Source organism: Rhinopithecus roxellana, chromosome 11 (assembly GCF_007565055.1).
Source record: "Rhinopithecus roxellana isolate Shanxi Qingling chromosome 11, ASM756505v1, whole genome shotgun sequence".
Lineage (NCBI taxonomy): Eukaryota > Metazoa > Chordata > Mammalia > Primates > Cercopithecidae > Rhinopithecus > Rhinopithecus roxellana.
Genome location: NC_044559.1, coordinates 34,693,265 through 34,719,100, shown reverse-complemented (window position 1 = coordinate 34,719,100; position 25,836 = coordinate 34,693,265). Strand labels below are relative to the sequence as shown.

The 25,836-nt window shown below is 42.1% G+C and overlaps 1 protein-coding gene across 6 annotated transcripts in view; it reads right to left on the bottom strand.

Annotated features, from left to right (window-relative positions):
* Positions 1–25,543, bottom strand: part of CASP7 (caspase 7) — a 68,388-nt gene extending 42,845 nt beyond the window's left edge. Inside the window, exon 1 of one of the 6 annotated variants that reach the window (XM_030941129.1) lies at positions 25,395–25,543. Coding sequence is in view for 1 of the 6 variants with exons in the window: in XM_030941127.1 (XP_030796987.1) it covers positions 7,905–7,907 (3 nt within the window). In the remaining 5 variants the exon portion in view is untranslated. Of the gene's footprint in view, positions 1–7,904; positions 7,915–8,290; positions 8,409–8,847; positions 8,868–24,628; positions 25,044–25,394 lie in introns of those variants that run through there. The other 5 variants (XM_030941130.1, XM_030941126.1, XM_030941128.1 and 2 more) reach the window with 5 other exon arrangements.
* Positions 25,544–25,836: the final 293 nt, after the last annotated feature.

Sequence of the window (25,836 nt, the reverse complement as noted above, 5' to 3'; positions counted from 1 at the left end):
AGAAGAGAGAAGATTCAAACAAGCTAAATCAGAACTGAAGATGTTGGGTCAGGCACAGTGGCTCACACCCATAATCCTAGCACTTTGGGAGGCCAAGGCGGGTGGATCATAGGTCAAGACTGAGACCATCCTGGACAACATGGTGAAACCCCGTCTCTACTAAAAATACAAAAATTAGCTAGGTGTGGTAGCGTACGGCTGTAGTCCCAGCTACTCGGGAAGCTGAGGCAGGAGAATTGCTTGAACCCAGGAGGTGGAGGTTGTAGTGAGCTGCGATTGTGCCACTGCACTCCAGCCTGGGTGACAGAGCGAGAGTCTGTCGAAAGAAAGAAAGAAGGAAAGAAGGAAAGAAGGAAAGGAAGGAAGGAAGGAGGGAGGGAGGGAGGGAAGGAAGGAAGGAAGAAGGTAGGTAGGTGGGTGGAGACATTACAATAATGTCTTTGTAGTAACTTGGATAGAGCTGGAGGCCATTATTCTAAGTGAAGTTAAGTCAGGAATGGAAAACCAAATATCTATATTTTCACTTATAAGTGGAAGCTAAGCTGTGAGCATGCAAAGGCATTCGGATTGGTATAATGGATACTGGAGACTCAGAAGAGGGGAGAGTGGGAGGAGGATGTGGGATTTTAAAAAACTACATATTGGGGGCAATGTACACTACTTGGGTTACAGGTCCACTACAATCTCAGACTTCACCACTAAACAATTAATCCACGTAACCAAAATCTACTTGTACTCCAAAAGCTATTGATATGTACATATATATGTGTATACACACACACACGGAAAAGCAACTCATTACATACAAAGAAATGTCCGTAAGACCATCTGTGGATTTCTCACCAGAAATCCTGCAGGCCTGGAAAGAGTGGGATAATATCATCAAAGTGCTAAAAGAAAGAAACTGCCAACCACCAATATTATATCCAGCAAAGCTGTCCTTCAGAAGAAAAGATAAATACTTTTCTGAGACACATGAAAATGAGGGTGTTCATCACTACTAGACCTGCCTTACAAGAAATGCTAAAAGGAATACTTCAGGTTGAAATGAAAGGACACTCTTTAAACTCACTGGTAAAGGTAAGTGTATAGTCAAATTCAGAATATGCAAATAATTTACAGGTGGTCTTTGACTTACAATGGTTTTACTTAAGATCTTTTGTCTTTCCAATGCTGCAAAAGCAAAACACATCATGTAGAAACCATACTTCAAGTAACCATACACCCATTCTGTTTTTACTTTTAGTACAGTATTGATAAATTATATGAGATATTCAACACTTGATTATGAAATAAGCTTTGTATTAGATTCTCATGTCGAGCTGTAGGCTAATGTGATACGAGCATGTTTAAGACAGGCCAAGCTCTGAAATTCAACAGATGAGTTGCCTTAAATGCATTTTTGGCTTATGGTATTTTCAACTTACATTGGGTTTATAGGGATGTAAATCCATGATAGGTTGAGTATTAATTGTGCGTAAATCACTTTGAACTCTACTAAAGTTAAAAGACTAAAGTATTAAAAACAACTCTAGCTTCAATAACTATAACTATATAGTTGTTAATGGATATACAAGATAAAGAAATGTAAACTGTGACATCAATAACATAAAACGTGGAAGGAGAGAATAAAACTGTAGAGTTTTTTAATGTGCATGAAGTTAGGTTATTGCTATGGTCTGAATGTTTACGTACCCCTCCAAAATTTATACACTGAAACCTATTCACCAATGTCATAGTATTAGGAGGGGGGCATCTGGGGTATGATTAGGTCAAAAGGGTAAAGCTCCATAAATGGGATTAGTACCTTTGTAAAAAGAGCTGTACCTTGCCCTATCTACCCTGTGATAAGACATAATAAATGAATAAGGAAATGAAACTTTGCTATACACTAATGCTGTCAGCACTTTGATCTTGAACATTTCAGTCTCTAGAACTACAAGAAATATATTTCTGTTGTTTATAAGCAACCCAGTTTAGGGTATATTGTAATAGAATCCCACATGGAATAAGTTGTTATCAACTTAGAATAGACTGTTATAAGATGTTTTGTGTAAGCCTCATGGTAATAACAAAGCAAAAATCTGTAGTAGATATACAAAATACATACAGAAAAGAAACAAAGCATATCACTACAAAAAATGATCAAATCACAAAGGAGGGAAGCAAGAGAGGAAGAGAGAAACAGATAAGCTATAAAACAGTCAGAAAACAATCACAAAATGGCAACAGTGAGTCCTTATTAATAATTTCTTTAAATATAAATGGATTAAATTATCCAATCAAAATACATACAGTGACTAAACAGAGTAAAAAAATAAGATCCAACTACATGGTATTTACAAAAGACTCACTTTAGATTTAAGGACACACATAGGCTAAATGTGAAGGGATAGAAAAAGATATTCCATATGAATGGTAACCAACAGAGAGCAGGCGGGGCTATACTTACATCAAACAAAATAGACTATAAGTAAAAAACTGTCGAGATAAAGAAGGTCATTATATTATAATTATAGATATCAATTTATCAAAGATATAAAAACTGTAAATATATATGAACCAACATTAGCACACCTAAATATATGAAACAAGTATTAATAGAACTACAGAAAGAAATAGCAATAAATAATAGTAAGGGACTTCAAAAGCTCACTTGCAACATCCAGACAGAAAATCAATCAGGAAACAGTGGACCTGAACAACACTACTCCAAATGGTCCTAACAGACATATATACAGCATATCATCCAACAGCAGCAAAATACACATTCTTCTCAAGTGTACACAACATTCTCCAAGACGGATCATATGCTAGGCTACAAAACAAGTCTTAATTATTTTAGGAGGATTAAAGTCATATCATATATCTTTTCTGACCACAATGGTATGAAAGCAGAAATCAGTAACAGGAGAGAAATTAGAGAATTCACAAATATGTGCAAATTAAGCAACACACGGGTCTTCTTTGAGCCAGAACAACAAAACTAGAAAACACTGATGAAAGAAATTAGACATAAATAAATGGAAAGATATTCCATGTTCATGGATTGGAAGAATTAATACGTTAAAATGTCCATGCTGCTCAAATTGATCACTGAACAGATTCAGTGCAATCCCTATCTAAATTCCAATGGCATTTTCACAGACACATAAAAAAATTCTAAAATTCATATGTAGCTACAAAAGACCCCAAATAGCCAAAGCAAACCTGAGCAAAAAGAAAGCTAGAGTCATCACATTTCCTCACTTCAAATTACATTACAAAGCTATAGTAATCAAAACGGTATGACACTGGCATAAAGCAGATACATGGACCAATGGAACAGAATAGAGAGTCTGGAAATAAACCCACACATTACAGTCAACTAATTTTTTGACAAGGGTGCCAAAAATATTCAATATGGAAAGGATAGTCTCTTCAATAAATGGTGTTGGGAAAACAGGATATCTGCATGCAAAAGAATAAAACTAGACTCTTATCTTACACTATACAAAAAAATCAACTCAAAATGGATTAAAGACTTAAAACATAAGACCTGAGACCTTAAAACTCCTAGAAGAAAACATAGGGAGAAAGCTCTTTGACATTGGTCTTGACAATGAGTTTTTGCATATGATGCTAATGCACAGGCAACAAAGGCAAAGATAAACAAGTGGGATTACACCAAACTAAAAAGCTCTGTACAGCAAGGAAATAATAAAAAAAAAAAAAAGAAAAAGAAAAAGCAAACTATGGAATGGGAGAAAATATTTACAAACCATATATCTGAAAAGGGGTTAATATCCAAAATACACAAGGAACTCACATAACACAATAGCAAAAAAAAAAAAAAAAAAAAAAAAAAGACAACGGCCCAATTTAAAAAATGGGCAAAGAACCTGAATAGATATTTCTCTAAAGACATACAAATAGGCAACAGGTATATGAAAAGGTGCTCAGTGTCCCTAATCATCAGGGAAATGCAAAGCAAAACCACAATAAGATATCATCTCACAACTGTTAGGATAGCTGTTTTAAATATGTATATATATATTTAAATATATATGGTATACACATACACATATGCATATATAATGTGTATGTGTATGTATATATGTATATATGTATATATGTGTGCATGTATAAAGGTAAGTGTTAGCAAGGATGTGAAAAAAGGGAACTCTTCTATACTGTTGGTGGGAATATAAATTGGTACAGCCATTACGGAAAACAGTCTAGAGATTTCTCAAAAAATTAAAACTAGAAATTGCATATGATCCAGTAATCTCACATCTGGCTATATATCCAGAGAAACTGAAATCAGTATCTCAAAAAGATACCTGCACTCCCACATTCACTGTAGCATTACGGAAACAATCTAAATGTCCATCAATGAATGAACAGATAAAGAATATGTGGTATACACACATAATGGAATATTATTCTGCCACAAAAAGGAAGGAAATCCTCCATCTGTGACAAGATGGATGGACCTGAAGAGCATTATGCTAAGTGAGATAAGCCAAACACAGAAAGACAATTACTGTATGATCTCACATCTATGTGGAATCTAACAGAGTCAAACTCATTCAAATGGAGAACAGAACGGAGGTTGCCAGAAGTCGGGGGTAGGGGCAGCGAGCAGGAAATGGGGAAGTGATAGTTAAAGGGTACAAAGTTTCAGTTGTGCAAGATGAATAAATTCTAGAGATCTACTATACAGCATAGTGCCTATAGCTAACAATACTATATGGTATACTTACAATTTGCTAAAAGGGTAGATCTTATGGTGATTGTTCCTACCACACAAAAAATACTAGTATTGGCCAGGCGCAGTGGCTCACGCCTGTAATCCCAGCACTTTGGGAGGCCAAGGCAGGCGGATCATGAGGTCAAGAGATCGAGACCATCCTTGCCAACATGGTGAAACCCCGTCTCTATTAAAAATACAAAAATTAGCTGGGCATGGTGGCGCACATCTGTAGTCCCAGCTATTTGGGAGGCTGAGGCAGGGGAATCGCTTGAGCCCAGGAGGCAGAGGTTGCAGTTAGCCAAGATTGCACTACTACACTCCCGCCTGGTGACAGAGCGAGACTCCATCTCAAAAAAAAAAAAAAAAAAAAAAAAAAAAAAAAAAAAAAAATAATAATAATAATAATAATAATAATAAAATAATAGTATTAAAGGGTGTGGGAGGAAACTTTAGGAGGTGGTGGCTTTGTTGAGGTGGTGATGATTTCATGGGTGTATCTGTGCTTATCCCCAAATTTGTTACGTACGCATGCATTAAATATGCCTAGCTTTTAATATTTCAACTATACCTTAATAAAGTGGTTTTGAAAAAGGGGAAGGCCCTAAGCAAAATGGCTCCTAAGAAAGCCAAGCCTTTGTTTTGATAGCCCTAAGCAACCTATGGAATGGGAGAAAATATTTACAAACCACATATCTGAAAAGGGGTTAATGTCCAAAATACACAAGGAACTCACAACAGAAGAGCAAAAAAGCAAATAACCCAATTTTTAAAATGGGCAAAGAACCTGAATTTTTGGAGACTTTTGGAGACTTCTTCATTCATTCAATGGATATTTACTACAAGTGAGGAATTAGGGACATACTTGTGAGCAAATTGAGCTTCTCCTGCCATGTTGATAAACAGACATGAAAAAAAGGATGGCGTCTAGGTCGAAATGCAACTGTGGTGTGTGCCTTGAGGGTGAACAATCTGTAACCGTACCAGGGAAACTCAAGAGCCTCACAGAAATTAGGGAAAGTTCTCAGGGGAGGAAATGTCTGATCTGAGAACTGAAAAGGTTCGGGAAGCAGGGAGGGTAGGTGGGAGCGATGCAGGCAGAGAAAACTGTGCACTCATTAAACATTTGAAATGTTCCATCAAAGGATGGGTATAAACTCCTCATCCTTCTCAGACACTAAGAGAGGGCTTTGGACTTAGCTACTGAGATGTAAAATTCAGGCTGATTTCTGTGGCTCAATGATGGGACACTTTCTAGAACTTTCCCTCCAAACAGTAGGCCATTAGGTCTTCTGTCTGAAAACTACAGCATCCTTCTAGGTTGATGCTGAACACTGTCTACAGTGACAGAAAGGGTCTCTTCTAACGACTCAGGTCAGCAGTGGTGGGACTTGGCTCTTTCAAATCTGTAAAGCTAAACAGTTACTTTCTTATTCCTATGAGACTGGGCTTGATTTTTGGAATCTCCAAAGGGCAATCATAGCCCAGGGTGGTAACCAGGTGGGGGTGCCTGATCTCAGACACGTCATTTCAGTCAAACCAAGACCTGGTTTTGACCCCTTATTTCCTCCTTTCATCATCACAGTGCACCAAGAAAATCCAGACTTATCTCAGTTCTGCCAAGCTGCCCGGAGAGGGTACGCCTGGCATGATTTTCTCATATCTGTCCCCTTTTTACGGTCCAGACTGCAAAGAGCAGCCATTTGAGGGAGATTGCTTATCCCACTGTTAAATATGTCTAATTTCTCCTTAAATGAAATATGTCTAACTTCTCTTTATATGAATTAATACATAAGACACTCAAAGCACTAACAATGCTAGGCACATAGTAAATCTCGGTTAGTCACTGTAACTCTTATTCTTACTATTCGTCACCAAGATTGTCGCTGTTTGCAGACTAAGACCTCATCTTAATCTTTTTTTTTTTTTTTGGATCACAGAAAAGTGTCAGGTACATGACAGGCACCAAATCCATTTTTCTTTATAAGCCTAACTTAAATGTATTTTCAAATCCTTCAACCCCTTCAATAAACTACTGTCCAAACAACAGAACCAAGGAGACCCAAGAGGGTGGTGGAGAACCCTGAGATCTGGGGTTGAATCAGTTCTTCCACATATTCGCCATGGGACCTCAGGAAAAGTGCTCAACCTCTCTAAGTCTCAGTTTCCTCATCTGCAAAACGGGAAAACAATGGTACTTATGTCACAAGTGGTTGGGAGGATGAATGAAACAATGCATGTAAAATGCTAGGCACTGGGTGGCACATTCTAAATAGTCAAGAAATATTCCCATTATCACCACTGTCCACGAGACTAAGACGATTTACAACTGTCGACCTTCGCCTTTATTTCAAAACCACATCCATATTTTAAAAAGATTTTGTAGAGACTGAAAAAAAATTCCTGCAGTGATTATCTCCAAATATGTTGACCAGGGGCCCACATGTTGGGACACAGCTGGGCAGGAAGTCATTGCCCAGCTATTGTCTGAACTTTTTACTTTCATGAAGGGGGAAATGGACTGCAGCTGCTTCCCCTGAAAAGTGACATCATACAATTTGTGCCTCACTTCCTGCCCAAATAAAAAGAATCTTCCTAAAGGGCACACAGAGAAGACCTGAAAACTTCCCCCTCCCTCTTGCCTCTAGCAGCTGGGAGGGGGAAAGGGAGGCTCTACTGGGCACTCAAGCGCTCCGCTGTGTCACCCGAAGCTCACGGCACTGCTAGACCAGGGCCTTTACTTTGGTACTGCAGAAACTTCAGCTTCTTCAGAGATGTTAAGTAACCTACCCAAAGCCACACAGTTTCCAGGTGGCGGAAGGTGGACTGTGAATCTAGACAATGGCCGTACCAAGGGTGCAGGTCAGGCTGGCGAGACCCAAAAGGAGGAAATAGCCTGTAAATAGAGACAACAGGGAGGGCCACGTCAACTAGCCCAAGAGCCCAGAAGTTCAAGAGTTAAAGATCTGGAAATGATACACCCACAATCACCCACAAGTAATTTTACTGCTCCATAAACCGCAAAGCTCTCTCCTGGAGCCTAACACTCCACACGTCTAAATGTCTCCTGCCTTGTTTCCACCTCCTCAAGGTCCCTCTAAGGGCCCTGCAGCAAGGACGCTCAGCTCCAGCGTATTCAGCCTTGACAGAGCCACTGCCGCGAACCACGTACCATAACCAACTCTGTCCGTCCCCGCAACAGTCAGCGGGAATCACCGCGGTTCCCATTTAACAGAGAGACGGTTAAGGGGCGGGGACCGGAACCCAGACAAAGGAGCTCTGGCTGTTAGCCGCTGTGCTAGATCACGAACCCGCCTCTCCTAAATCTCGAGAGGGAAGAGAGGACAAGCTGAACAAGGCAAGCGATGGAGAGGGTAGAAAGGGCTCTCTTTCCAAAGTTTCAGCGCAGGCCGTCGGGGCCACTCTCACTCAACCAGGCTCCCCTAGACCACGCTAGGGGCAGAGGGGGGACTAGGAAGCCGACAGGAAGGAGGGAGGCAAGACGCGCATGGCCGGCGGGCTGGGAAGGCGCCGGCCGAGGCGGGGGGCTCCAGTTACCGTTCCCACGGCGGTAGGGCGGCTGGGGCTGGCACAGTCTCTCTCTGTCGCTCCGCAGCGAGGGTCTGGGGCCCCATTAGCGAGAGGGAAACTAAAAGCCCGGGCGCGGCGGAGGGAGGGGCCGCCCCGGGTAGGGCCGGGCGGGGCTTGCGCCGCCCCTGGCTCGGGACAGAGCACTTGGCAGGGGTGGAAGAGCCCAAAGCGACAAGCTCCGCCGCACGCATACTCCCTGGAGGGCGCCCTCTGCAAAGCTGGCTCGCCCTCTGCAAAGTTGGCCCCTCGCTCTACAAAGTTGAGCCCGCGCACCGGAGAGCGCGCACAGCAAAGTTTGCAGTTTTCCGGAACAGCCCAGCCGCCGCGGGCTGTTCCGGGAAAAAAAACAAATCTGCCAAACTGGCCGCGCTCCAAGCGACCCAAAGAGCGCAGACTTCGCGGGGGCGCTCAATGATGGGGCGCTCATGTGGTCACCTCCACTTCCCTGCCCCCAGTGTAGACCTCGACCTGGGCCTTCGCATGAACTCGGAGACCCCTTTCCCATAGCCAGAGGCTAGCGAAACCTGGATCCCAGCTGGAACTGCTCGCGTCCGTCCCCCCGGGGGGCTCCGCGCCTGCTTCTGCATGCGTACTCCCCAAGGCTGATCCGCTTCGGGCTAGCTGTGGCATCCGCTGTGGTCTCCTAGACGTTGCTTTGCGGGGGCGCCCTCCTGGGCGCGTGGGTGTAGGACGCTCTCCCAGCTTTGAAGGAAGTACCCACCTGGCAGCCCAGCTAGCTGGTGGAGATGCTGCTCCAGAATCTTTCGGGAAATGTTTGTTGTGCGCCCCCATGTGTCAGGGACTGGGTATGCGGCCGGGAGTCAGTCAAACACGGGAGAGACGGAGCACTTCCACGGATTCTAGTTCACCACCAGATTCTAGTTCACCTCAACCCCACAGCGCACACACACACACGCACGGATTCCAGTTCACCCTGACCCCACAAAACACATACACACACACACGGATTCCAGTTCACCCTGATCCCACAAAACACATACACACACACATACGCATTCCAGTTCACCCTGACCCCGTAACACACACATACACGCACACACACACGCGTCTTTCTTCACCCTGGCTCAGGGAAGCAACTAAACTCAATCACACTGAGGTGTAAAATATCTGAGAAGAAATTGTAGTTTTATTCATATCAGAGACACAGTATTTACTTTTAGGAACCACCAAATCCTTGCATGAATGGAGCACATGCTTAGTGGTCTGAAATCAGGCAAGAACGCCATCTTCTCTTTTTGTTTGTTTGCTTTCCTGTGGGCCTGAGACTTCAGTATTTGTCTCTCAAATCTCTCCAGGTGAGGACGCTTTCTTGGTTTGAAAAAAAAAGACTGACCCCTGGCAAGTGTAAGGGAATAATTATAATTGATGAACTTATGGGAAAATCCTGAATCCCTGAATATTTTTAACCAGCAGTGACACAATTTCTAATGTGGCTGCCCTAGTCTTTTTTAAATACCTACGTTCCTGAAATGCTGGAGGTAAACTAAGCCATTCAGACACTAAGATAATTTGTTTTGTAAAGAAATTCAAGGCTGGGCACGGTGGCTCACGCCTGTAATCCCAGCACTTTGGGAGACTGAGACGGGTGGATCACAAGGTCAGGAGATTGAGACCATCCTGGCTAACATGGTGAAACCCCATCTCAACTAAAAATACAAAAAATTAGCCAGGCGTGGTGGTGGGCGCCTGTAGTCCCAGCTACTTGGGAGGCTGAGGCAAGAGAATGGTGCGAACCCAGGAGGCGGAGCTTGCAGTGAGCCAAGATTGTGCCACTGCACTCCAGCCTGGGCGACAGAATGAGACTCCATCTCAAAAAAAAAAAAAAAAAGAAAGTCAATTGTGAGTCATTCGAGAAACAAAGAATACTATTAGTAAAGCAATTAAGTTACTGTTTATCTAATTTGTAAATCTACGATCTTGCAGGTTATTCCTGAAATATAGTGAATCAGTGTTAGAGCTAAAAGAGGCTTTTACAACTAATATCTGTTCATTTTATAAAGAATTTGAGGCTTAGCAAAGTTGCCCCCATCACAGATTTGCTAGTGGTAGAAGTATAATCAAATTGCCTTTAAAAAATGAATTTTCCATCCACAAGAACACTCTATCAAAAATTATATCACACAAATGTCACGATGTGTTGGCATGCAAGAATTCACAACTGGCTCAAATGGACAGGTGGTTCGAAAGGAAACTTTTTTCAGTTCCTTATTGTTGCAGGAATTCAGGGATCCCGAATGGAGGGACCAGCTGGAGCCACGGCAGAGGAACATAAATTGTGAAGATTTCATGGACATTTATCACTTCCCTAATAATACTTTCATAATTTCTTATGCCTTTTTAAATTTAATCTCTTGCTGAGGATGTCAGTCACTTCAGGACCACTGTGATGATTGTGTTACCTGTACAAATTGATTGTAAAACATGTGTGTTTGAATATGAAATCAGTGCACCTTGAAAATGAACAGAATAACAGCGATTTTAGGGAACAAGGGAGGACAACCATAAGATCTGACTGCCTGCGAGGTCAGACAAAAAGAGCCATATTTTTCTTCTTGCAGAGAGCCTATAAAAGGATGTGCAACTAGGAGAGATATTGCTAAATTCTTTTCCTAGCAAGGAATATTAATATTAAGACCCTAGGAAAAGAATTGCATTCCTCAGGGGGAGGTCTATAAATGGCTGCTCTGGGAGTGTCTGTCCTATGTGGTTGAGATAAGGACTGAAATACGCCCTGGTCTCCTGCAGTACCCTCAGGCTTACTAGGATTGGGAAACCCCAGCCGTGGTAAATTTGAGGTCAGACTGGTTTTCTGCTCTTGAACCCTGTTGTCGGTTAAGACGTTTATGAAGACAATACATACACTGCTGAACATAGACACTTACCAGGAGTTCTGATTTTGTCCTTGCCCTGTTTCCCCAGAAGCATGTGATCTTCACTCTGCTTTTTGCCCTTTAAAGCATGTGACCTACTCCCTGTTGGTGCACCCCCTCCCCTTTAGAAATTCTTAATAAAAACTTGCTGGTTTTGCAGCTCAGGTGGGCATCACAGTCCCACCAATACGTGATGTCACCCCCAGCGGCCCAGCTGTAAAATTCCTCTCTTTGTACTATTTCTCTTAATTTCTCAGACTGGCCGACACAGGGAAAATACAAAGAACCTACGATGAAATATTGGGGGTGGGTTCCCCTGATACTTATTGTAGGCTGGCACGAGAAATTCCAAAGTTATTGCTCTAAAGCTGGATTATCACAGTATCAACAAGAAGGGAATACAGAAGGGAAGAAACCATTGTGAACTTTTCCCTCTGTAATAATTGTACTGACACTTTGGATCCAAATGATGTTTTCTTCTAAACGTACCTCCTTTGTCTCTCCAGCCTTGGGTCATGCCATTGTTTTATGCTTCCTTTCTATATTCACATGATTGTAGCATGTACCTTTCCCCTTATTCCAGAAAAGTCCCCCAGCCTCCCCTATTGGGATGGTTTCCAAAGGGGCTCATAGGTGCTCTTGGGCCAGCCCCTCTGAATCTTCCCTCCAGCCCTCCCCTCTGGGTGCTGGTGAATTCCCCATCCATACCCTGCTGGGCAGAGCACCCCTGAGGGGTGCCACCAGTGATTGCTTCTCCAGTTCTCCACTGGACAGGTGAGGCCAGGCTATGACTTTATACAGGACTCCATGAAGGACATTGCAAGATTAACAGAAATGCCATTCTCACCACCCAAAGCCCAAACCCAAACCCTGGGCCCTGCTGAGGTCCCAGCAGGCTTCTGCCAGGTGGAGAGAGTAGGAAGCTCAGGGCCCAAGAGGAATTCCTTTCTTCCCTGGAAGAAGGAATTCATGTTGCACCTGTTACTGAATGATTGCCTCGCAACTTCAAATTCACCCTTTTTGTCTGCTCTGTGAAAATTGAACTGGGCCCTTTCAGTAGTTTTCCCTAGCCTATGACCTCACAGGCAAGGGAAAGCTTGCCTGTGCTGCAGGGTAAATGGTGCTGCAGGTTCATTATAGGATGGAAAGAGTTTTACTTCCTGATTCTCACGTGTCTGGTGTGCTCCTTCAGAGGGCATGACTTCTCAGCACCCGGTTCTTGGAGTGTAGCTGGTGGCCAGAACAGCCAGCAGCCATCAGCTTCCCCTGGCACCTGCTTCAGGTGGTTTTGTAGAGAGTGCCTCTGTTACCACTGGAGGGTCTTGACTAGGAGTTGTCCAGGGTCTTGGTGTTTTGAACAAAGAATTGCACAAAATGCATAAACAAAGGAATGAAAGAATGAATCAACGAAAGCACAGATTTATTGAAATGAAAGTATACTCCACAGAGTGGGAACCGGCTGGAGCAAGTGGCTCAAGAGCACTGATTACAAAATCTTCCGGGGTTTAAAGTACCCTCTAGAGGTATCCCATTGGTTACTCAGGTACACGCTGTGCACGTGAAGACTTAGCCCCTGACCAGTCTGACTGGTTGCAGTCAGGACACAGGTACAGACGGAAGACCATGGGAGGATACAGGGAGAAGGTGGCCATCTACAAGCAGAGAGAGGTCTCTGAAGAAATCAACCCTGCTGATACCATGATCTTGGATTTCTAGCCCCTGGAACTGTGAGAAAATAAATTTCTGTTGTTTAAGCCACCAAGCCTGTGGCACTTTGTTATGGCACACATATGTTATTTGCAAGGATATCTGCTATTGCCACAGTTTTCAGAGTTCTTTTTACTTCTTACTAGCCAACCTCTTGATATTCCAACTCGCTGTTACAGTTTGTAATTTGTTATACAGTTGATCCTCCATATCCCCAGGTTCTGCATCTGAGCATTCAACCAACGGCAGATCAAATATACTTAAAAAAAACAAACAAGCAAAAAATAACAATACAATAATACAAATGATATAAATAAAAAATACAAGGTAACAGCTACTTACATAGTGTTTACATTGTATTAGGTACTTTAAATAATGTAGAGATGATTTAATGCATATGGGAGATTACATGTAGGTTATATACAAATACTATGCCATTTTATATAAGGAACTTGAGCATGCATGGATTTTGGTATCCTCAGGGGCCCTGAAACCAATACCCCCATGGATACTGAGGGATGCCTGTGTTCATTCAGCTTACTGTGTGGTTTCTCTCTCCTGAGTGGACCCAGATGGACACCAACCAAGCGCTGCCTCATTTCTGATTCTGTGGCCTTCGGCAGTGTGACTATCCGTTTCTTGATGCAGAGGGGAACTTCCACCCCACCCACAGGGTGTGTCGTTGTTTCCTGGCCCAGGAAAAGGTAACCCCAGCAGTTGAACATTATTATTCCCACCTGAATAAGATTCTACTGCAATCAAAGCCCAGGCCATATAGGGCTGAACTGATTCCTAATCCTTTCCTCTGCCTTCCTCTCCGCTCTCTCTCCCCAAGAGAACATCAGACATGGTTGCTCCTGATGTCCTGTGAGAAGCCCCTCAGACCAGGGGTTGCAGACTACCACCTGCAGGCCACCTGTGGTCTGTTTTTGTACAGCACACAAGCTAAGAATGGTGTTTACATTTTTAAAGGGTCGTAAGAAAAGAAAAGAAGAATAAGAAAAAGACGATGCAACAGAGATTGGCTATATATGGCCTGCAAAGCCTAAAATACTTATAGTCTGACTTTTTACAGAAAAAGTTTGTGGGCCCCTATCTTACACCAAATGACACAATCCCATCTTCAAAGCAAACAATGACTGTGATGGTTAACATTAGGTGTCAACTTGATTGAATTGATGGATGCCTAGATGGCTGATGAAGCATTGTTCCTGGATGTGTCTGTGACAGTGCTGCCAGAGGAGACTCAGAGGAGTCTCAGGGAGAGTGCTGCCAGAGGAGTTGATGGTCTGAGAGAGGAAGGCCCACCCTCAATGTGGGTGGGCACCATCCAATGGGCTGCCAGCTTGGCTAGAACAAAGCAGGTAGAAGAAAGGGGATAAGCTTGTCTGTTAAGTCTTCTCCCTCTTTCTCTTTTTCCATGCTTTTTAGGACACTAGGCTCCTTCTCCTGCCCTTGGACATCAGACTTCAGGTTCTTCAGCCCTTGGACTCTGGGACTTGCACCAGCAACCTCCCAGGGGCTCAGACTGAGGGCTGCACTATCAGCTTCCCTGGTTTTGGGGCTTTCAGACTTGAAATGACCCAAACTACTGGCTTTTCCCTTTTCCCAGCTTGCAGCCAATCATGGGACTTTGCCTTGTCATCGTATGAACCAATTCTCCCTAATAATCTCATATATATGTATATATACACACACATGTATATATCCCCTATTGGCTCTGTCCCTCTGAATAACCCTGACTAATATATAACTTTAAACCAAAGAGTGGTTTCAAGCCAGATTTAGGTTTGAGGAGATGTAGAAGTTCTCTAATTTTCCTGGATACAGTATAGTTTCTATAAACCAACAGATCACTTGCTCAACCTCTCAGAGTGAAGTTTGGGCATTAGGTAACCTCACCAATGTTTAGGTTTCCCTAGGGTGGTAAGAGCTCTTTGCCTAATTAAGGTCAACACCATCTAGTGCTCAGGCCTTAATGACTGCACAGAAGAACTTCAGTCTGAGGTCACTGACCCCCCATCAGCCAGGACCCGTGGGACTTTACCCCAGGAGAATACCCCCAATAACTTCTCCCAGGACACTTGGAAGCCCCCAAGGATAGGGGTGAGGGTGGTGGGCAAGGGTAGGTCTGACCTGGGAAAGCATGAGAGCTCGAGACAAGGCCCTGCTTTCTGAATTCTCCACCCCAAGTGTGTCGACGCAGCATTGTACAGTGCAGAGGAGTGGACGGATGGAACAGAGTTGCCACCATCAGCCTGAAAGAGCAGGCCAGTAAGAGTTCATGGTGCATCTCATATAAGCACTTTCCCTTACCCTGTCCACTGCCAGTTTCCTTGAGTGACCCACTCTGGGGGTACCTGGTATCACATCCCCTCTGCTCACTGGTGTTATCTCCATGCATGTCACCAGTCCCTCCTTACACCCCCGCAGCAGTGTCCCTTCACTTCTCTGCCTCTAGGCTTTCTTCAAGCTGCCTAAGTCCATTAAGCTTGGGCAGAGAGGTCTCCCCTAAAGGTATAGGGGAGTTAATGACCCTGACAGTTGCCCCCAACCAGTGGGGGATGAGAGTTGAGTGGATGTGTCCCAGCCCACCATCCTTCAGTGAGATCATTCTGAGGCACATTCTACACAAATCTTCAGAGTGTCCCCAGCAAGACTGTGCTAACAGTGGTATAATATCTAGTTTAGAATATGCTCTTTATTGACTCTACTCTTTTCCCTGGCTCATTTGCCTTAAACCCTCACTCCTGCCTCACGGGACCACCTCCCAAATAACTTCCCTGTGCCCAAGTCCTTGCTGAGAGGGGAAACAAAATTAAAACAGGAACAGACCCCCAGCATGGGAGGAACACCTTCTGTCTAATCTGAGCGAGAGTGACAGAGTGAAGGGTCAGCAGCTGTCCCTGGATTTCACATCTTTTATCATCTCTCTGTAGTTTCAAAACCAGTTCATATGCACAGCCCTGGAGGGCCCTGGAAATGGTGCAGAGTTAGAAAGGATTACCTCATATCCTGGATGACTCAATCCAAGTCCAAAAAGACCTCAACTGGCTAAAGCCAGGCGACCACCATCAACAGGATGAAATTGAAAAGAGGTAAATAAGGAGGACTACATTTAACTTTCAATAGGAAACACTTGCCCACATACTGAACATAAAAGTCATTAATGTGAAACAAAAAGCTCCCTGTGAGTCAAGACTTAAAAAAAGCCAGAGCAATGTGGGGTGGTGTGGGCCAAAGTTCCCAGGTCAAGGCTCCACAGGGCTCTGCAAGATCTGGCTCCAACTCACCAGCACCAAGCCCAAGTCCAGGGCTAGGCTGAGAGCATAGTGCATCAGACATCCGGAAGGGCTGCTTTAGTAAGCTAAATCAAAAGTGAAGATGTAGGGTCAGACACAGTGGCTCACACCCATAATCCTAGCACTTTGGGAGGTCAGGGCAGGTGGATCATAGGTCAAGACTGAGACCATCCTGGACAACATGGTGAAACCCCGTCTCTACTAAAAATACAAAAATTAGCTAGGTGTGGTAGCATACGGCTGTAGTCCCAGCTACTCGGGAAGCTGAGGCAGGAGAATTGCTTGAACCCAGGAGGTGGAGGTTGTAGTGAGCTGTGATTGTGCCACTGCACTCCAGCCTGGGTGACAGAGCGAGAGTCTGTTGAAAGAAAGAAAGAAGGAAAGAAGGAAAGAAGGAAAGAAGGAAAGGAAGGAAGGAAGGAAGGAAGGAAGGAGGGAGGGAGGGAGGGAGGGATGGAGGGAGGGAGGGAGGGAGGGAGGGAAGGAAGGAAGGTAGGTAGGTGGGTGGAGACATTACAATAATGTCTTTGTAGTAACTTGGATGGAGCTGGAGGCCATTATTCTAAGTGAAGTAAGTCAGGAATGGAAAACCAAATATCTATATTTTCACTTATAAGTGGAAGCTAAGCTGTGAGCATGCAAAGGCATTCGGATTGGTATAATGGATACTGGAGACTCAGAAGAGGGGAGAGTGGGAGGAGGATGTGGGATTTTAAAAAACTACATATTGGGTGCAATGTACACTACTTGGGTTACAGGTCCACTACAATCTCAGACTTCACCACTAAACAATTAATCCACGTAACCAAAATCTACTTGTACTCCAAAAGCTATTGATATGTACATATATATGTGTATACACACACACACGGAAAAGCAACTCATTACATACAAAGAAATGTCCGTAAGACCATCTGTGGATTTCTCACCAGAAATCCTGCAGGCCTGGAAAGAGTGGGATAATATCATCAAAGTGCTAAAAGAAAGAAACTGCCAACCACCAATATTATATCCAGCAAAGCTGTCCTTCAGAAGAAAAGATAAATACTTTTCTGAGACACATGAAAATGAGGGTGTTCATCACTACTAGACCTGCCTTACAAGAAATGCTAAAAGGAATACTTCAGGTTGAAATGAAAGGACACTCTTTAAACTCACTGGTAAAGGTAAGTGTATAGTCAAATTCAGAATATGCAAATAATTTACAGGTGGTCTTTGACTTACAATGGTTTTACTTAAGATCTTTTGTCTTTCCAATGCTGCAAAAGCAAAACACATCATGTAGAAACCATACTTCAAGTAACCATACACCCATTCTGTTTTTACTTTTAGTACAGTATTGATAAATTATATGAGATATTCAACACTTGATTATGAAATAAGCTTTGTATTAGATTCTCATGCCGAGCTGTAGGCTAATGTGATACGAGCATGTTTAAGACAGGCTAGGCTAAGCTCTGAAATTCAACAGATGAGTTGCCTTAAATGCATTTTTGGCTTATGGTATTTTCAACTTACATTGGGTTTATAGGGATGTAAATCCATGATAGGTTGAGTATTAATTGTGCATAAATCACTTTGAACTCTACTAAAGTTAAAAGACTAAAGTATTAAAAACAACTCTAGCTTCAATAACTATAACTATATAGTTGTTAATGGATATACAAGATAAAGAAATGTAAACTGTGACATTAATAACATAAAACGTGGAAGGAGAGAATAAAACTGTAGAGTTTTTTAATGTGCATCAAGTTAGGTTATTGCTATGGTCTGAATGTTTACATACCCCTCCAAAATTTATACACTGAAACCTATTCACCAATGTCATAGTATTAAGAGGGGGGCATTTGGGGTATGATTAGGTCAAAAGGGTAAAGCTCCATAAATGGGATTAGTACCTTTGTAAAAAGAGCTGTACCTTGCCCTATCTACCATGTGATAAGATATAATAAATGAATAAGGAAATGAAACTTTGCTATACACTAATGCTGTTAGCACTTTGATCTTGAACATTTCAGTCTCTAGAACTACAAGAAATATATTTCTGTTGTTTATAAGCAACCCAGTTTAGGGTATATTGTAATAGAATCCCAAATGGACTAAGTTGTTATCACCTTAGAATAGACTGTTACAAGATGTTTTGTGTAAGTCTCATGGTAATAACAAAGCAAAAATCTGTAGTAGATATACAAAATATATACAGAAAAGAAACAAAGCATATCACTACAAAAAATGATCAAATCACAAAGGAGGGAAGCAAGAGAGGAAGAGAGAAACAGATAAGCTATAAAACAGTCAGAAAACAATCACAAAATGGCCACAGTGAGTCTTTATCAATAATTTCTTTAAATATAAATGGATTAAATTATCCAATCAAAATACATACAGTGACTAAACAGAGTAAAAAAATAAGATCCAACTACATGGTATTCACAAAAGACTCACTTTAGATTTAAGGACACACATAGGCTAAATGTGAAGGGATAGAAAAAGAAACAGGTAAAGGGGTGGGAAAAGATACTCCACACAAATGGAAACCGAAGGCAAGCAGAAGTTGCTATTCTTATATCAGATACAACAAACTTTAAAGCAAAACAGTTAAAAAAAGACAAAGAAAGTATTATAAAAGGATTGACTCAACAGGAAGATATTACAACCCTAAATATATATGCACGTAACTCTGAAGCTCCTAGATTCATAAAACAGTTACCACTAGACGTAAGAAAAGAGGTACCAACATAATGATATTGGAGAACTTCAATACTCCACTGACAGCGCTAGACAGATCACTGAGGCAGAAAGTCAACACAGGAACACTGCATTTAAACTACACTCCAGAACAAATGGACCTAACAGATATTCACAGAACAGTCTACCCAAGAACTGCAGAATACACATTCTTCCCATCAGCACATGGAACATTCTCTAAGATAGACCATGTGATAGGCCACAAAATAAGTCTCAATTAATTTTTAAAAATGAAAATCTTATCAAGTATCTTCTCAGACCACACCAGAATCAAACTGGAAATCAACTCCAAAAGAAACCCTTAAAACTATATAAAAACAAGGAAATTAAACAGTCTGCTCCTGAATGATTTTGGGGTTAACAATAAAATCAAGATGGAAATTTGAAAATTCTTCAAAACGAATAATAGTGACATAAGTTATCAAAAACCTTTGTGATACAACAGAAGCAGGGCTAAGAGGAAAGGCTGTGGTGCTAAATATCTACATCAAAAAGTCGGAAAGATCACAAATTCACAACTTAAAGTCACACCTCCTGGAACTCCAGAAGCAAGAACAAACCAAACCCAAAGCTAGCAGAAGAAAATAACAAAGATCAAGGCAGAATAAATGAAATTGAAACAAAAAAATACAAAAGATCAATGAAACAAAAAGTTGCTTCTTTGAAAAGATAAACAAACTCAGGGGACCATTAGCTAGATTTACCAATAAAAGAAGAGAGAAGATTCAAAGAAGCTAAATCAGAACTGAAGATGTAGGGTCAGGCACAGTGGCTCACACCCATAATCCTAGCACTTTGGGAGGCCAAGGCGGGTGGATCATAGGTCAAGACTGAGACCATCCTGGACAACATGGTGAAACCCCGTCTCTACTAAAAATACAAAAATTAGCTAGGTGTGGTAGCATACGGCTGTAGTCCCAGCTACTCGGGAAGCTGAGGGAGGAGAATTGCTTGAACCCAGGAGGTGGAGGTTGTAGTGAGCTGTGATTGTGCCACTGCACTCCAGCCTGGGTGACAGAGCGAGAGTCTGTCGAAAGAAAGAAAGAAGGAAAGAAGAAAAGAAGGGAAGAAGGGAAGGAGGGAAGGAGGGAAAGAAGGAAGGAAGGAAGGAAGGAAGGAAGGAAGGAAGGAAGGAAGGAAGGAAGGGAGGGAGGAAGGAAGGTGGAGACATTACAATAATGTCTTTGTAGTAACTTGAATGGAGCTGGAGGCCATTATTCTAAGTGAAGTAAGTCAGGAATGGAAAACCAAATATCTATATTTTCACTTATAAGTGGAAGCTAAGCTGTGAGCATGCAAAGGGATTCGGATTGGTATAATGGATACTGGAGACTCAGAAGAGGGGAGAGTGGGAGGAGGATGTGGGATTTTAAAAAACTACATATTGGGTGCAATGTACACTACTTGGGTTACAGGTCCACTACAATCTCAGACTTCACCACTAAACAATTAATCCACGTAACCAAAATCTACTTGTACTCCAAAAGCTATTGATATGTACATATATATGTGTATACACACACACACGGAAAAGCAACTCATTACATACAAAGAAATGTCCGTAAGACCATCTGTGGATTTCTCACCAGAAATCCTGCAGGCCTGGAAAGAGTGGGATAATATCATCAAAGTGCTAAAAGAAAGAAACTGCCAACCACCAATATTATATCCAGCAAAGCTGTCCTTCAGAAGAAAAGATAAATACTTTTCTGAGACACATGAAAATGAGGGTGTTCATCACTACTAGACCTGCCTTACAAGAAATGCTAAAAGGAATACTTCAGGTTGAAATGAAAGGACACTCTTTAAACTCACTGGTAAAGGTAAGTGTATAGTCAAATTCAGAATATGCAAATAATTTACAGGTGGTCTTTGACTTACAATGGTTTTACTTAAGATCTTTTGTCTTTCCAATGCTGCAAAAGCAAAACACATCATGTAGAAACCATACTTCAAGTAACCATACACCCATTCTGTTTTTACTTTTAGTACAGTATTGATAAATTATATGAGATATTCAACACTTGGTTATGAAATAAGCTTTGTATTAGATTCTCATGCCGAGCTGTAGGCTAATGTGATACGAGCATGTTTAAGACAGGCTAGGCTAAGCTCTGAAATTCAATAGATGAGTTGCCTTAAATGCATTTTTGGCTTATGATATTTTCAACTTACATTGGGTTTATAGGGATGTAAATCCATGATAGGTTGAGTATTAATTGTGCATAAATCACTTTGAACTCTACTAAAGTTAAAAGACTAAAGTATTAAAAACAACTCTAGCTTCAATAACTATATATAGTTGTTAATGGATATACAAGAAAAAGAAATGTAAACTGTGACATCAATAACATAAAACGTGGAAGGAGAGAATAAAACTGTAGAGTTTTTTAATGTGCATCAAGTTAGGTTATTGCTATGGTCTGAATGTTTACGTACCCCTCCAAAATTTATACACTGAAACCTATTCACCAATGTCATAGTATTAGGAGGGGGGCATTTGGGGTATGATTAGGTCAAAAGGGTAAAGCTCCATAAATGGGATTAGTACCTTTGTAAAAAGAGCTGTACCTTGCCCTATCTACCCTGTGATAAGATATAATAAATGAATAAGGAAATGAAACTGTGCTATACACTAATGCTGTTAGCACTTTGATCTTGAAGATTTCAGTCTCTAGAACTACAAGAAATATATTTCTATTGTTTATAAGCAACCCAGTTTAGGGTATATTGTAATAGAATCCCAAATGGACTAAGTTGTTATCAACTTAGAATAGACTGTTATAAGATGTTTTGTGTAAGCCTCATGGTAATAACAAAGCAAAAATCTGTAGTAGATATACAAAATATATACAGAAAAGAAACAAAGCATATCACTACAAAAAATGATCAAATCACAAAGGAGGGAAGCAAGAGAGGAAGAGAGAAACAGATAAGCTATAAAACAGTCAGAAAACAATCACAAAATGGCAACAGTGAGTCCTTATCAATAATTTCTTTAAATATAAATGGATTAAATTATCCAATCAAAATACATACAGTGACTAAACAGAGTAAAAAAATAAGATCCAACTACATGATATTTACAAAAGACTCACTTTAGATTTAAGGACACACATAGGCTAAATGTGAAGGGATAGAAAAAGATATTCCATATGAATGGTAACCAACAGAGAGCAGGCGGGGCTATACTTACATCAAACAAAATAGACTATAAGTAAAAAACTGTCGAGATAAAGAAGGTCATTATATTATAATTATAGATATCAATTTATCAAAGATATAAAAACTGTAAATATATATGAACCAACATTAGCACACCTAAATATTTGAAACAAGTATTAATAGAACTACAGAAAGAAATAGCAATAAATAATAGTAAGGGACTTCAAAAGCTCACTTGCAACATCCAGACAGAAAATCAATCAGGAAACAGAGGACCTGAACAACACTACTCCAAATGGTCCTAACAGACATATATACAGCATATCATCCAACAGCAGCAAAATACACATTCTTCTCAAGTGTACACGACATTCTCCAAGATGGATCATATGCTAGGCTACAAAACAAGTCTTAATTATTTTAGGAGGATTAAAGTCGTATCATATATCTTTTCTGACCACGATGGTATGAAAGCAGAAATCAGTAACAGGAGAGAAATTAGAGAATTCACAAATATGTGCAAATTAAGCAACACACGGGTCTTCTTTGAGCCAGAACAACAAAACTAGAAAACACTGATGAAAGAAATTAGACATAAATAAATGGAAAGATATTCCATGTTCATGGATTGGAAGAATTAATACGTTAAAATGTCCATGCTGCTCAAATTGATCACTGAACAGATTCAGTGCAATCCCTATCTAAATTCCAATGGCATTTTCACACACATAAAAAAATTCTAAAATTCATATGTAGCTACAAAAGACCCCAAATAGCCAAAGCAAACCTGAGCAAAAAGAAAGCTAGAGTCATCACATTTCCTCACTTCAAATTACATTACAAAGCTATGGTAATCAAAACTGTATGACACTGGCATAAAGCAGATACATGGACTAATGGAACAGAATAGAGAGTCTGGAAATAAACCCACACATTACAGTCAACTAATTTTTTGACAAGGGTACCAAAAATATTCATTATGGAAAGGATAGTCTCTTCAATAAATGGTGTTGGGAAAACAGGATATCTGCATGCAAAAGAATAAAACTAGACTCTTATCTTACACTATACAAAAAAATCAACTCAAAATGGATTAAAGACTTAAACATAAGACCTGAGACCTTAAAACTCCTAGAAGAAAACATAGGGAGAAAGCTCTTTGACATTGGTCTTGACAATGAGTTTTGCATATGATGCTAATGCACAGGCAACAAAGGCAAAGATAAACAAGTGGGATTACACCAAACTAAAAAGCTCTGTACAGCAAGGAAATAATAAAAAAAAAAAAAAAGAAAAAGCAAACTATGGAATGGGAGAAAATATTTACAAACCATATATCTGAAAAGGGGTTAATATCCAAAATACACAAGGAACTCACATAACACAATAGCAAAAAAAAAAAAAAAAAAAAAAAAAAAAAAAAAAAAAAAAGCCCAAATTAAAAAATGGGCAAAGAACCTGAATAGACGTTTCTCTAAAGACATACAAATAGGCAACAGGCTATATGAATTAATACATAAGGCACTCAAAGCACTAACAATGCTAGGCACATAGTAAATCTCGGTTAGTCACTGTAACTCTTATTCTTACTATTCGTCACCAAGATTGTCGCTGTTTGCAGACTAAGACCTCATCTTAATCTTTTTTTTTTTTTTGGATCACAGAAAAGTGTCAGGTACATGACAGGCACCAAAGCCATTTTTCTTTATAAACCTAACTTAAATGTATTTTCAAATCCTTCAGCCCCTTGAATAAACTACTGTCCAAACAACAGAACCAAGGAGACCCAAGAGGGTGGTGGAGAACCCTGAGATCTGGGGTTGAATCAGTTCTTCCACATATTCGCCATGGGACCTCAGGAAAAGTGCTCAACCTCTCTAAGTCTCAGTTTCCTCATCTGCAAAACGGGAAAACAATGGTACTTATGTCACAAGTGGTTGGGAGGATGAATGAAACAATGCATGTAAAATGCTAGGCACTGGGTGGCATATTCTAAATAGTCAAGAAATATTCCCATTATCACCACTGTCCACGAGACTAAGACGATTTACAACTGTCGACCTTCGCCTTTATTTCAAAACCACATCCATATTTTAAAAAGATTTTGTAGAGACTGAAAAAAAATTCCTGCAGTGATTATCTCCAAATATGTTGACCAGGGGCCCACATGTTGGGACACAGCTGGGCAGGAAGTCACTGCCCAGCTATTGTCTGAACTTTTTACTTTCATGAAGGGGGAAATGGACTGCAGCTGCTTCCCCTGAAAAGTGACATCATACAATTTGTGCCTCACTTCCTGCCCAAATAAAAAGAATCTTCCTAAAGGGCACACAGAGAAGACCTGAAAACTTCCCCCTCCCTCTTGCCTCTAGCAGCTGGGAGCGGGAAAGGGAGGCTCTACTGGGCACTCAAGCGCTCTGCTGTGTCACCCGAAGCTCACAGCACTGCTACTGCAGAAACTTCAGCTTCTTCAGAGATGTTAAATAACCTACCCAAAGCCACAGTTTCCAGGTGGCGGAAGGTGGACTGTGAATCTAGGCAATGGCGGTACCAAGGGTGAAGGTCAGGCTGGCGAGACCCAAAAGGAGGAAATAGCCTGTAAATAGAGACAACAGGGAGGGCCACGTCAACTAGCCCAAGAGCCCAGAAGTTCAAGAGTTAAAGATCTGGAAATGATACACCCACAATCACCCACAAGTAATTTTACTGCTCCATAAACCGCAAAGCTCTCTCCTGGAGCCTAACACTCCACACGTCTAAATGTCTCCTGCCTTGTTTCCACCTCCTCAAGGTCCCTCTAAGGGCCCTGCAGCAAGGACGCTCAGCTCCAGCGTATTCAGCCTTGACAGAGCCACTGCCGCCAAACGCGTACCATAACCAACTTTGTCCATCCCCGCAACAGTCTGCGGGAATCACCGCGGTTCCCATTTAACAGAGCGAGGGTTAAGGGGCGGGGACCGGAACCCAGGCAAAGGAGCTCTGGCTGTTAGCCGCTGTGCCAGATCACGAACCCGCCTCTCCTAAATCTCGAGAGGGAAGAGAGAACAAGCTGAACAAGGCAAGCGATGGAGAGGGTAGAAAGGGCTCTCTTTCCAAAGTTTCAGCGCAGGCCGTCGGGGCCACTCTCACTCAACCAGGCTCCCCTAGACCACGCTAGGGGCAGAGGGGGGACTAGGAAGCCGACAGGAAGGAGGGAGGCAAGACGCGCATGGCTGGCGGGCTGGGAAGGCGCCGGCCGAGGCGGGGGGCTCCATTTACCGTTCCCACGGCGGTAGGGCGGCTGGGGCTGGCACAGTCTCTCTCTGTCGCTCCGCAGTGAGGGTCTGGGGCCCCTTTAGCGAAAGCGAAACTAAAAGCCCCGGCGCGGCGGAGGGAGGGGCCGCCCCGGGTAGGGCCAGGCGGGGCTTGCGCCGCCCCTGGCTCGGGACAGAGCGCTCGGCAGGGGTGGAAGAGCCCAAAGCGACAGGCGCCGCCGCACGCAGAATCCCTGGAGGGCGCCCTCTGCAAAGCTGGCGCGCGCTCTGCAAAGTTGGCCCCTCGCTCTACAAAGTTGAGCCCGCGCACGGGAGAGCGCGCACAGCAAAGTTTGCAGTTTTCCGGAACAGCCCAGCCGCCGCGGGCTGTTCCGGGAAAAAAACAAATCTGCCAAACTGGCCGCGCTCCAAGCGACCCAAAGAGCGCAGACTTTGCGGCGGCGCTC